The following is a 13,308-nucleotide window of genomic DNA, read 5'->3' as shown; positions in this document are numbered from 1 at the left end:
GCAGCTTTCCCAGGCTCCAGCCCACCTGCGGGGCACCAAGTGGCAACAGCAGGACAAGGCCGGCTGGCAAAGAGCCAGCAACCCCTCAGCTGAGCTCCAGGCGGCCCCTGACCCTGTCCCGTCACCAGCCATGTCCGGGACCCTCCTAACCAGAGTCCTGTTCCGACAGTCTGGGCTGAGCCGGCGCTCCCGGCCCTCCCCTCGGTGCCAGAGCTGGGAACGGCGGTGCTGCGGCTGTGGAGGGACGCCCAGCCTCCGCCCAGCCACGCGGAGGGCAGCAGAGGCGGTGGGAGCGCAGTGAAGACCGCTCTCCGAGGCGCCCAGCACTGAACATGGAGAAAAGCGGGAAGCCCCTGCGGCTCTGGGGAGGGTTCTTCCCGCGCCCCCACAAGGGTCTGGGCCTCAGGGACCTGCCAGTGAGGTAGAGCGGTCCCCACCAGCAGCCAGAGGCCGAGGCCGAGCTCTACCCACATGCCTGCGGGCACCTACCGGTGCCCTAAACCTCCTCCTGGAGCCCAGAGGACTCATGACCCTCCACAAAGGCTGGGGGTGGAGGGCAGGCTACTCCCAGTCCCCTCCCCGGAGGCCTCGCCCGCCTTCAGAGACCCCATCTTACCGCAGCAGAAGGCCACCCTCATTGCGTCGTGCTTGGCCATGCCCAGCATGGGTAGCATGGTACTCAGGATGGACGTCAGGAAGGGCACCATGCCGAACACTGCAAAAGGGGGGTGCGTGAGGGGCTACCCGCCACCCCCGCCTCCCCCGGCCTGGCCTCCCCGTGCCCCCCCAGAGAGGCAGAGGGGGCCTGGGCCAGGTGGTGCAGAGGCCCTCCCGACAGGCTCCGGGATGCAGGCGGAGGCGGGCCAAGCGGCACCTACCGTTGGAGGCCGCGAGGTTGGCAAGGGTCTGCACGACGGAGCAGTGGGGCAGGGCCCCGGGCTGGAACTTGCTCAGCAGCTCCTCCATCACCGTGCTGACGAAGCGCTTTCCGACGGCCACCAGGACGTCGCTGGCGGCCCGCTGCCAGTCACAGACCAACTCCTGCCCCCCCCCCAAATGTGCACTGACGCCCTGAGCTCACGAAGGACACGCGACCCCCTCCCCCACCCAGGAGAGGCCACCAAGCACCTGCCACTCCCACCGCAAGGAGCCGGCACTAGGAGCCAGGCCCTGTGTGGAGCCCAGCAGCACCCCCCAAAACTGGGATGCAGGCCCCCCTGCCCCCACAGCTGCCCAGAGAGTTTAGGAATTTTGCTCTCTGCTTCGATCGCCACCCCTAGTCATGGGTGACCGCATTCCTGATGCGCCTGGTAGGGAGTTCTAGGGAAGCAGCTTCCTGCCCCAAGCCACACAGGTGCAGCCATACCTTTGCCCTGGTCATCTCGCTGGAAGCCAGGAGGGTGACAGCCCTGGCCTCAGCCTTGTCCAGCTCACCGATGTGGCTGCTCACAAGCACCTCCACGGCCCTCAGGATCATCGTCCGGTAAGGGTGTGCCAGCTGAGCAGAGAGAGACCATGGAGGAAGGTCCTGGAAGGTGAGCCCAGCACCCAGGCACCCTGCTGACGCCTCCTGCTCTCTTTGGAGGGCTCCTCGGGACAAAAGCACCTGCGGCCGCCCCAGCAGGGCGGAAAGGAGCACACCCGACGGCGCCCCGTGTGCCCAGCGCCTTAGTGCCTCACCCAGCAAGGACCGTGAGAGGGACTCGGGGCCCCTGACTGTCAGCAGTGCCAGGAGAGTTCTGTGCGAGACTCACGAGGGGTGACGACAGCCCTCCCCGCTGTGGCCAGGATCTCCCGGCCAGAGGCTGCACTGCCCCGTGACACCCCATCACGGCAGGGGTCTCTGTCACCAGGCATCCTCCGGGCTCCCCGGGAGCGCCTGTCAGAGACCACTGGCTGGCCCTTCCACCCGAGGGCCCTCTCCTCACTCTGGGGCCCTTCCCACCCCAGGGAGCCTCGTCTGTCACAGTCCTCCCCAAACTGGCAAACACACCCAAGGGTCCCAAGACTAACACGGGAGATGATGGCGCGGCCCGGCCCCTGCGCCCCTGGGGCCGTCCCCAGCCACCACTGGGGCTTCTCCTTGCTCAGGGCGGGCCCTGCACGAGCCCAGCCACTGGCCCAGACACCGTCCACATCTGCACCTCGCAGCGGCGACGCCACCGGGCGCTCATCCTCGCCCCGACTGCGAAGCTGCAGGTGGGGGCCAGGGGGAGGGCCAGGGCAAGGAAGCCCAGACACCCTACTGTGATGACAAGGCCGCGGAGAGGAGCCCAGCCCAGCCACGTGGAAGACTCCATCCAGCCAGGAGCCCCCAGGCGCTCAGTCTGGAGGCGAGGACAAGACACTGGCTGGGGGCAGGGGAAGACCCCCACTGGCCTTTCCTGAGGACTCGCCCACCCCCAGGAACGGAGCATCCCGGTGGCAGGTGGGGGCACTCTGCAGTGGGTGGTACCCGGGCCCGCGCTGGGACAGGACTGAGCTTGTGGGACCAGAGACAAAGTGGCAAGGTAGAGAGACGACTCGGGCTGGAGGAGCCTAGGGAAGCAGGGGCATACGACCGCCAGGGCCGTTGCTCAGTCCGGAGCACAAGCTCCCTCCCAGGGTGGGCCCCAGGAATGGACGTGACTTTTGCTCCTGAAAAAAGCCAACACATCATAAACATCTCGAGATATACGAACAGATCACATGATCTGCCCGAGTTTTCCGGGGGAAAGCTCTAGTTTTCGGTTTTCTTCCCTTGCCTCCGACCACACACGTGAGGCTTTTCTCCTGGGCTCTCAGTCCTATTCCGCTCATCTACGAGTCTGTCTCTACGCCCGTCCCCACCGCCCTGTCTGACTCCAGGGGCTCTGCAGCAGGTTCGGAGGCCAAGAAGCGTGAGCTCCCGGCTTTGTTCTCTTTTAACACTCTTCGGGCTATCCTGGGTCCCCTGAGACTCCAGAGGAATTTTATGGCGGCTTTTCCTATTTCCGCAAAAAAACATCACTGGGATTTTGACAGAGACGACAACAGCGGCTCATTTTTAAAGAAAATGTGCCCCCCCCCCCCGCATTTTCCATTGCTCTGGGAAGTCCAACAGGCAGAGCGCCAGTCATACCAGAGCGCGGCTTGTCCGCTTCCCACACAGGTTGTCCGTCAGGCCTCCGCAGGCCCTGCGCGCACAGGGATAAAACCACAGCCCCTCTGTCATCTGAGCGCAGCAGGAACTGAGCTGGACAGACGGACAGACGGGGACGGCGCACTGGGCTTGCCTGCTGCCGATCCGGGCCCAGGGTGGGCGTGTGTGAGACTTCGGGCTCTATAGCCATGTGGCGGGTCACCAGAGGACCCATTGTTCTGTCTCTTCCCCCCAATGGACCACACCTGCTAAAGAGATTGACCTGGCTACGCAGGCCATGTGTAGGCTGGACCCTGGTCACGGGTGGTCCCAGGGCACAGGATGAGCCCCACAGCCATCTAAGGCCCTGACCCCAAAGCTGCTCCCTCCAGCAGACTCGGACTGTCGCGGCAGACTAACAGCACCGCGGGCAACCCCCTCCGGCTGCAGCAGTGGCCGCTGCGGCTTTGTGTTCTGACATTGGGCTCTCAAGTCCCTTGCGTGACCAGAGAATCCATTCCACTTCTCATGGGGGAGGTGGGTTCACACGGCTCGAGCCCAGTGGCCCGGTGGGTTGGGACCCACACCCACACCCGGGCTTGCCTGCTGCGGCCACACACAGCCTCCGTGTGGAGACCTGCAGTGAGCTGACAAGTGGCCGGTTACGAGTCCCTTACGTTAGGATGAGATTCTAGAGGAAGCCAGATGGGAGCACATGACGTTGAAACCAGCCCGAAAAAGCAGAACAAAGAGAAGAAAAGCGTCAGTCACACTGGCAAGTTGGGCTTCTCTACTGCTAGAGACGGGCCCCTGGAACGGCTGTGAGGGAACCGAGCCCCGGAGGATGGCTGTGAGAGCAGGGTCTTTGGGCGCTGAGTAGGTCACAAGGGTGGAGCCCCACGGGGGATCACTGCCTGCTAAAGAGACCGCAGGAAGCCCCGACTCCCCTCTGCCGTGCGAGGACATGACGAGGAGACAGCGGTCTGTACACCAAGAAGTGGGCCCCGCCACACACGGGAGCTGCCAGCACGGTGTCCTGCGACTCCCGGCCTCCGCAGCTGCGACAAGCCCAAGTCTGCTCTTGTCAGAGTAAGCACTTGACAGACCTGGATGGTGATTTTTGCCTCGGTTCCCGCAGTCGCTCCCCAGCCCTACCTGAGCGCCCCATGGGCACCCTGCCCGCGCTCCCTCCGGGGAGAGGCCCCAGGAAGCCCGGCTGGGATGCAGCACAGGAGCGGCCGACCCTGGAGTGGCCTTCGGGGGACAGAGGCGCCCGGAGGAGCACGTTTCCGCGGGACAGAGCTTCCCACTGAGCGCACGTTTACCGCAAATATGCAAATGTGGGCGAAGATTTTTATTTTGAAGTTGTTTAAAGAAACGGAAAGGCTAGGAGTGGGATAAAATCATAAGTGAGCTAGAGAACGACAAGCATGAGGCCCACGTAAATTTTGCGACGAGTCACTAAAACTCACAAGGGCTCCTGTAGCCCCTCAGTAAGCGCTCCTGGGCCAGCCCCTCAAGCGGCCGGGCGGCCCCGGTCTGGTCTGCGGTCCCATCGGACGCTGATCCAGCACATCACGGCCGGCCCCTTCTGCGCCACTGAGAAGGGCACTGGCGCCCAGCACGTCAACACGAAGCTCCACAGAGCCACGGGAGAGCCACGAGGGGTGCATGGTGCCCAAGCGTGGGAGCGTGCTCTCGCACCAAGAACGGTGCACCTCTAACCCCGGCGCCCGCGGGCAGTCCTAGTGTCCTACACCAACACAGACACCCAGGAACAACTGGCTCAGTGGCCGCTCGGGGGACGGAGCTGCTCCCCCAGGAGATGGCACCCGAGACACGAGAGAGAATGACCTCCCATTGCAGAGAGATCCCTTTTTCCACATCTGGGGGTCAAATCACACAAAGAGAAACAGTCTTTGGAGGCTGCAGAAGTGCCTTCCCCTGCCGGGAAGGGCCCAGACCACACGCTGAGACAGAAGAGAGACAGTGCACAGGGATCCAGCAGCGTCACAGCGTCACGGGGCTGAGACCCAGCAGACAGCAGTGAGGCCAGGAGGAGCGCTGGCTCGGAGGCGCTCCGGCAGCACCGACAGGGTCCCCCCGGGGCACAGGCAGCACACAGGTCCCCAGGGGTCTGCCGCCCCTGCCCGGCCCCTGCCCCGCCAGCAGGCAGCAGGAGGGTGAGGGAAAGGCCCCGTCTCCTGGGGCAGCCCCGACTTCCACCCCCACCGCAGAACACTCGTCACGCTGCAGCTAATGACAAGGGGCCTTCTCTCCCTGGGGGACAGCACAGACCCTGGCAGGGAGAGCGGTTCAGTCTCTGGCCAGTGACTGACCGGGGACAGCAACACAGCCCCTGTGTGTGACCGCTGGACGCGGCACCGCCCCCAGCCGGTGCCCCCACACAGGCCAAGGCGCTGGCCACAAGACAAGGGGTCTCATCTGTCCTGGACATGTCCCACCTCAAGGGAATGCGGCTTTCCGCCCACAGCAACTGACGGCACAGCCACGGACCCACCGCCACCTACAGGCGCCGCCCCCGCGCCCGGCCCCGCTGGGCAGGGACTACCTTCTCATGCTGCCGCAGGTACTCCTCACAGGCGCCGAGCGCCTCCTCCGGCGCAGCCTCTCCCAGGGCGCACAGGGCGCCACACACCTGCTCCTGCACCAGAGGGTCCTTGTCGGTGATGGCGTCCAGCAGGATGGCGGCCAGCTCTGCAACGACAAAGCCCAGCGCGCACGCTCAGGCGCAGCCCGCCCGGCCAGCCACCGCCTTGGCCTCCCACCGCGGGACGCCGGCCCCTCGCTCCCCGGCGCGTTCCCGCCGCCTTGCCTGCCGCCACCCTCCACCCCCGGGGCGCCGCCTCCCACCCCCTGGGCCACCGGGGTCTGCTTGGCACCCACGGGCTGTCCGCTCCGAGGGCGCTCTGGCCAGCCGCAGCCTGCCCTGACTGCCCCACGACTCCTGCCCCCGCTGGACCGCGGCTGCTATAAACGCGGGCGCTACGGGCTCGGGGCCAGGTGCGAAGCTGCCCCGCCTGGGAGCAGCCCAGGCCCCTCGTGGCTCCCAGAGACGCCGCCCGGTGCCAGGTGCTCCTGCGTCCTGCCCGCGGGGCCCCCACACTCACTCTTCACATAGGACTCGGTCATCTCGCCTCCGCCTCACCCACGGCATGCGCGGACAGCTTCTTCCCAAACCTCGAGGAAGCAAAAACCCAGCGGCTAGGTCAGATGCCGCCTGCGCCACCGAGAGACATGACCTCAGGGCGCCGGCGCGGGGCCCGGCCTGTTCGCCTCCAACTCTCCATTTCGTCTCAGGTCATGATCCCGGGCTCTCGGGATGCAGCCCTAGGTCGGGCCCTCTCGGCGGGGAGTCTGCTTGAGACTCTCCCTCGGCCCCCGGCCCCCCTTCCCCCCCCCCCCCCCTTGCCCCCCCCCTAAAAAATTTAAAAAAAAAAAACAAAAACCACTCATCGAAAAACCCCACGATCCCAGTGCCTTTTCCCGTGGGAGCTAGCTGCCACAGCGGGGCAGAACCACTCACGGAGGACAGGAGGCGGCGTCCCTCAACAGCTGCCAGCTGTCCTCTGCCCCCCCCACGCCGGCAGCCCCACCAGGGTGACGTCAGCCCCACGCGGTGACCTGGGCAAAGGCGGTACTGCTTCCACCTACGGCATCTCCCTGAGCTGTGTAGAGGAGAGGGGCACACCTAAGGCAGACGTCAGGAGCAGTCTGTGTGGGCAGAGAAACCTGCGCCAAGACCTTGATCACCGCAGGCTCAGGACCCACCGAGCCAAGAATCCCAGCAGGGCACAGAACGAGCCTCGTCGTGGCTCGGACAGGCTGGGTGGGCAGCACGGGGATCTAGCAGGTTCCCTGCCAGCAGACACCGACCGTCCAAACGGCCCATGGCATGAAGAGGTGCAGCTATCGGAGCACCTGAGTGACCTACTCTTGGTTTCGGTGTGGGTCACGGTCTCAGGGTGGTGATACCGAGCCCCGAGTCGGGCTTCAGGCTCCGTGGAGGTCTTCCTGAGGCTCCCCTCACTCTCCCTCTGCCTCTCCCTCGCCCACTTTCTCTCTGAATGAAATAAATCTTGAGGAGCCTGGGGGGCTCAGGCCTTAAGCGTTTGCCTTGGACTCGGGTCATGGTCCCAGGATCCTGGGATTGAGCCCCGCATCAAGCTCTCTGCTCAGATGGGGGGTAGTCTGCTTCCCCCTCTGCTACTCCCCCTGCCTGTGTTCCCTCTCTCGCTGTGTCTCTCTGTCAAATAAATAAATATTATTTATTTTATATTTTTATTTATTTATATTATTTTTCTTTATATTTATACTTATTATATTTATAAATATTATTTATTTTTATTATTTTATTATTATTATTTTAAAAATAGTAATAAAATAAAATAGATCTTACAAAAAAAGAGGTGCACTGCAGGCTTCATGGGACCAAGTCCCTGAGTGTGCAAGGGCCTCTGCCTCTTCTCCACAGGGTCACAGGGTGAGGCCTACGTTGCACTCTCCAGGGCCCTTAAGGTCAGAGGGGCCGTCGGCCCTCAGCACCGTCGCCGGCGGCTTTCTAACGCAACGTCTGCTGTTTGCCGGCCACGCCGCCCGCCCTCTACCGATCTCTTGCAGGCTGGGCCCCGGGTGACCTCTCAGCCGCGAAAGGACGGAGATGCCAGAGGGGCTGCCGTGACTGCCCCTAACGAGCGACGCGCGTCCCGCTAGAGACACAAAAGGGAAGAAGCGACGTGAGAAACCACAGGGAGCGTGGTGGCGGAACGAGGACTCCGGCGCAGGAAGGGAGATGACCTCAAGTGTATGTCCCTCCCAACAAAACCTCAAAGAAATGACAGAGAAGATGCAAGTTTTTCTTTTATTATATATTTTTAAGATTTTCTTTTTAACTAATCTCTCTACACCCAGCCTGGGGCTCAAGCTCACAACCCAAGATCCAGAGCTGCTGCTGGTGCCCGGGTGGCTCAGTGGGTCAAGCGTCTGCCTTTCGGCTCAGGTCATGATCCCAGGGTCCTCGGATTGAGTCCCGCATCGGGCTCACTGCTCAGCTGGGAGTCTGCTTCTCCCTCTCCGTTTGCCACTCTTCCTACTTGTATGTGCTTTCTCTCTCTCTCTCTGTCAAATAATTAAAATGAAAAATCTTAAAAAAAAAAAAGTCACAGGCTCTACTGAATGAGCCAGCAGATGTCCCAAGGATGCAAGTTTTAAAAAAGTAAATCCACAAGAGCACTAGAAAACAAGATAAAATTAGCAAATCAGGCATCTCCAGGAATCACAAGCAGCTAGAAAGCAGATGGAGAAGACTAGCTTAAAGACGCTGGCATCAGCACGGTGTTTCCCCTTTCTGCCTGGAAAGCATCTAAAAGTAACAAGGGAAACAAGACATAGAAACACACATTTCATTTGTGGCAGAGCAAGAAGGCAAAAACCGCAAACCCCAAGCATCAAGGGCTGGAAACGTCACGGCTGTTGGGCGGGGTGTGAGGTTCGCCGGCAGCAAGTGCCACAAGAGCCCAGAGATACTTGCCAGAGGCGGCCGCGCACCGCCGGACAGAACCTAGACCCCGAGTGCTAGGCCTGTGGCCTAAAGCCACGGGGGCAAGCTGCAGTCTCTGGAGCAGAGGTTTCACCCTGTGGAGGCCATGGCCACCTCCCTCCACCACCCGGGAAGGAACCAGGGTAAACCAACTTGGGATCAGCAGGTTTGGAGCGCTCTTCAGAGAAGTGCAAAAGGCCAACTGCACCCAACTCAAACAGAAGAAAAAATAAGGAAACAATAATGAGACATGAGCTCCTAGCCCAGATGGGAGGAACGCACCAATTTGCTCTCCTGACCCAAACAACTCAAGAGGAACAGTAGTTCTCAGTCACCTCGGTGACGGACATCAGGACATGAAGGCCAGGAGCCCTTGAGCACTCCAGCTCACTGTCCGGGGGTGCATCCAGGCATCAGGAGGACTCAGCAATACACCTGAGTTGAGACACACTGGGAGTATCTTGGGAGACCAGGTCCTGCCGGTTTGCAGACTCTGGTACCAGCAAGAACTCCAGAGACCTTGGTCACTCAGCTGACTTACTGGTCAATGCTGGGTGGCAGAATAATGTCCCCAAAGACGACCATGTCCTCACCCCCAGAACCTGTGGCTATGTTACCGACTGTGCCAAAAGGAACTCAGCAGATAGGGTTAAGGGTACAAACCCTGTGGTTGGAGGGATTACGTGGGTGAGACCAGCCCAACTGCGGAAGCCGCGAACGCAGAGAAGCCTTCCCAGCAGGGTCCAGGGACTGCGTGGAAAGCGCAGGAGAAATTCCCAGTGCGGAAAGGACCCAACGCACCACAGCTGGCTTTAAAAAGACAGGAAGGCGGCTCCGGACCACATAACGTGGGCGGCCACTAAAAGTCAGATATGTCCCTCAGTCCACAGGCAGTGATCAAACAGGGACTCTGTTCCTACAACCACAATGAACCGAATTCTGCCAACAAGCTGAGAGCAGGAAGCAGATTTTCCCCAGAGAACCCAGAAAAGAGCACAGCCCGACTGACCCCTGGATTTTAGCCTGGTGAGAGCCACATCAGACTTCTGACCTCAAGAACCTTAGTGTACTAAATATATGTCATTTAAGCTATGAAGTTTATGGTAATTTGTTACAGCAGCAGAGGAAAACTAATACAAGCACCATGTTTAAGAAGAAATTACCAAAAGCCAGGGAAAACCTACCTGGAAGGATTAGCAGAAACAATCCCCAGAACTCCCAACAGGCCAAGCACGTGGCTGCTCTCAGCGGCCAGACGGAAAACACCACAAGTCACAGAGTGTTGGGAAGAACGCTCAAAACAATCTTGCCTCAGTACAAAGTAAAACGAGCTGTAAACTAAGTGCCGTTCTGGTCTTACCTAACAAAGCCAAAAATAAGACCTGAAAAGATCAAATTGTTCCTAAGTCACTCAGCTACATCCCAGCACAAAGTTCAAGAATAATAAACAGGGGCGCTGGGGGTGGGGGGGGTCAGTTGGGCGTCTGCCTTCAGCTCAGGTCCTAATACCAGGGTTCTGAAACAGAGCCCCACATCTGGGTCCCTGCTTAGTGGAGAGTCTGCTTTTCCCTCTCGCTGGTCCTGCCTATCACTATCTCTTTCTCTCGCTCAAAATAAATAAATAAAATCTAAAAAAAGAAGAAGAATAGGAACACAAAAATATCCAGCACTGGGGCGCCTGGGTGGCTCAGGGAATTAAAGCCTCTGCCTTCGGCTCAGGTCATGGTCTCAGGGTCCTGAGATCGAGCTCCAAATCGGGCTCTCCGCTCAGCGGGGAGCCTGCTTCCTCCTCTCTCTCTGCCTGTCTCTCTGCCTACTTGGGATCCGTCTATCAAATAAATAAATAAATCTTAAAAAAAAAAATCCAGCACCAACAAGGTAAAATAACAATGTCTGGCATCCAATCAAAAATTACCAGGCATGCAAAGAAGCAAAAAAAATACAACCCACAATGGGAATGAATCAATAAATACAAATTGAACCAGAAATGAGGCAGAAAAATCAGTAAACAACATTTAGATAGTTATTATGACTGTGTCTGTCTCATATACTAAAAAAATCCACGAGAAAGGCCGCATTTGCTAATATAAAAAGGTTAAAGAAAAAGGATGGTAAAAGACAAGGCTGATGCAAGTTATAAGAAAGCTGGAGTGACTATGTCAATATTAGACAAAATAGATCGGAGACATACGATCCTAAACATTTATGTGCCTAATAGGAGAACTTCGAAATACACAAAGCCTAAACTAATGAACATGTAAGAAAAAATAGACAAATACAAACTGTAGTGGAGGGACGCCTGGGGGCTCAGTGGGTTAAGCTGCTGCCTTCAGCTCGGGTCATGATCCCAGGATCCTGGGATTGAGTCCCACGTCCAGCTCCTTGCTCAGTGGGGACCTGCTCCTCTCTGCCTGCTGCTCTGCCTGCTTGTGTTCTCCCTCTCTCTCTCTCTGACGAATAAATAAATAAATAAAATCTTTTAAACAAATTGTAGTGGAAATTCTCCATAATTAGCAAAACAACTGATTTCTCCATAATTAGCGAAACAACTGTAAAAGTAATCATTAAGTGTAGAGAAGTCCTGAACAATACCGTCAACCAACTTGACCTACATAGTATTTACACAACCATCTTTTCATTAACAGTAGAATATGTTTTTTTCTGAAAGTACATGGAATATTTATCAAAACTGACTATATTCTGGGCAGGAAAACAAATCTCAGTCAATTTAAAAGAGTTCAAGTCATACAGAGTATGTTCTCTGGCTGCAATGGAATTAAATTAAAAATCAATAAGAGAAGGCTATCTGAAATATTCCCAAGTCATTCATTCATTCATTCACTCATTCATTTGACACAGAGAGAGAGAGAGACCGAGAGAGGGAACACAAGCAGGGGGAATGGGAGAGGGAGAAGCAGGCTCCCCACTGAGCAGGGAGCCTGATGCGGGGTTCCATCCCGGGCTCAATCCCAGGACCCTGGGATCACAACCTAAGCCAAAGGCAGATGATGCTTAACAACTGAGCCACCCAGGGCCCCCCCCCCATTAGTATTTTAAAAAGTACTTAATGTGCCTCAAAATAATACATGAAGCAAAAAAGAAATCAAAAGTAAAATTACAAGGCAGTTGAAGTGAATGAAAATGAAAAAATATACCAACATTTGTGGGACATTTATAGCACTAATGTCTATATTAGAAAAGAAGAACCATGTGATCTTCTACCTTAAGAAACTAGATGCTCAGGTGTGCGTGGGTAGCTCAGTTGAGTGTCTGACTCTTGATTTCAGCTCAGGTCATGGGTCTGAGCCCTCCATCGGGCGCTGTACTCAGCAGGGAGTCTGCCTGTCCCTCTCCCTCTGCGTCTCCCTCTACTCTCTCTCAGAGAAATAAAATCTTAAGAGACGCCTGCATGGCTCAGTTGGTTGGGTGGCTGCCTTCGGCTCAGGTCATGGTCCCTGTGTCCTGGGATCGAGTCCGACACTGGGCTCCTTGCTCCGCGGGGAGCCTACTTCTCCCTCTGCCTGCCTCTCTGCCTGCCTGTGTGTGCTCTCTCTCTCGCTCGCTCTCTCTCTCTCTGACAGAGCTCTCTCATCGGGCTCTCTGCTCAACAGGGAGCCTGCTTCTCCCTCCCCCTCTGCCTGCCTCTCTGCCTACTTGTGCTTTCAATCTGTCAAATAAATAAATAATCAATCTTTAAAAAATTTTTAAAAATCAAAAAAAAAAAAAAAATTTTTAAAAATCAACTGTATTTCTATTTGCTAACAATAAACAATCAAAAATTGGAACTCGTGCCATTTGCTGAGTCAAGTAATATGAAATATTTTCCCCCACCCTGCCAAAATATGAAATATTAGAAAATAAATTTGACAAGAGATGTATTAGACAGTAACGCTATCAAACACTGCTGAGATGGACACACACACACTTACGGTTTATATGTTCACTTGAGAGAAAGAGAGAGCTCGCACACAGGGCTGGGGTGAGGGCAGGGGGCAAGCGACAAGTAAAGCGCTGAGTGTGGAGCCCAGCGCTGGGCCGCACCTCGGGCCCCTGAGATCCCAACCAGAGAGGAAACCAAGAGTCAGAGGCTTAACCAACTGGGCCACCCAGGCGCCCCACGCCGCTGGGAGACATTAAGGAAACCGTAAGTAAGTGGAGAGACAGTGTGCGAAGGCGCCGATTCTTCCTGAATGGATCTACAGATTAAATGCATCCCACTCACAATCCCACAGGCTTCTTGTAGAAACCGGGGGACTAGCCCTACAACTTGTACGGAAGTGCAAGGCCTTAGAGCAGCCAGAACAATTCTGAAACCAAACCAAACCAGACTGGAGGATTTCTACTACTGGACTTCACGACTCACGCGGCCAGCTGATTTTCCACAGAGGTACGACGTCTATGCAGTGGGGAAGAGACCGTCTTTCCGACAAACAGCACCGAGCACCGACACGCAGCCCGTCCAGAAAATTTTGGGGTTGGGGGGTAAAAAGCAGAGGAAAATCTCTAAGACCAATACCAAAAGCAAAAGTGCTCTGGGGAAAAAGAATAGACTTGATAAACTGAAATTCATCAAAAAACTTCTGCTGTTTTTTTAAAAATAAATTTTGTATTTATTAGGCGCCTGGGTGGCTTAGTCAGTAAGTGTCTG

At 56.8% G+C, this 13,308-nt stretch overlaps 1 protein-coding gene across 5 annotated transcripts in view; it reads right to left on the bottom strand.

Annotated features, from left to right (window-relative positions):
* The window catches only part of MROH1 (maestro heat like repeat family member 1), a 60,555-nt gene that overhangs the window by 39,249 nt on the left and 7,998 nt on the right, over positions 1 to 13,308 (bottom strand). For 4 of the 5 annotated variants that reach the window (XM_059395355.1, XM_059395354.1, XM_059395357.1 and 1 more), the window contains exons 2-6: positions 6,232 to 6,301; positions 5,673 to 5,818; positions 1,367 to 1,498; positions 879 to 1,041; positions 617 to 715 (exon numbers count right to left, since the gene is read on the bottom strand). In XM_059395355.1, coding sequence (XP_059251338.1) covers positions 617 to 715; positions 879 to 1,041; positions 1,367 to 1,498; positions 5,673 to 5,818; positions 6,232 to 6,253 — 562 coding nt within the window. In that variant the 5' untranslated portion in view covers positions 6,254 to 6,301. Of the gene's footprint in view, positions 1 to 616; positions 716 to 878; positions 1,042 to 1,366; positions 1,499 to 5,672; positions 5,819 to 6,231; positions 6,302 to 6,647; positions 6,720 to 13,308 lie in introns of those variants that run through there. The other variant, XM_059395356.1, reaches the window with a different exon arrangement.

The sequence above is a fragment of the Mustela nigripes genome, chromosome 3 (genome assembly GCF_022355385.1).
Source record: "Mustela nigripes isolate SB6536 chromosome 3, MUSNIG.SB6536, whole genome shotgun sequence".
Classification (NCBI taxonomy): Eukaryota; Metazoa; Chordata; class Mammalia; order Carnivora; family Mustelidae; genus Mustela; species Mustela nigripes.
The sequence above is the reverse complement of the archived record's forward strand: the minus strand, read 5'-3'. Positions and strand labels throughout refer to the sequence as shown.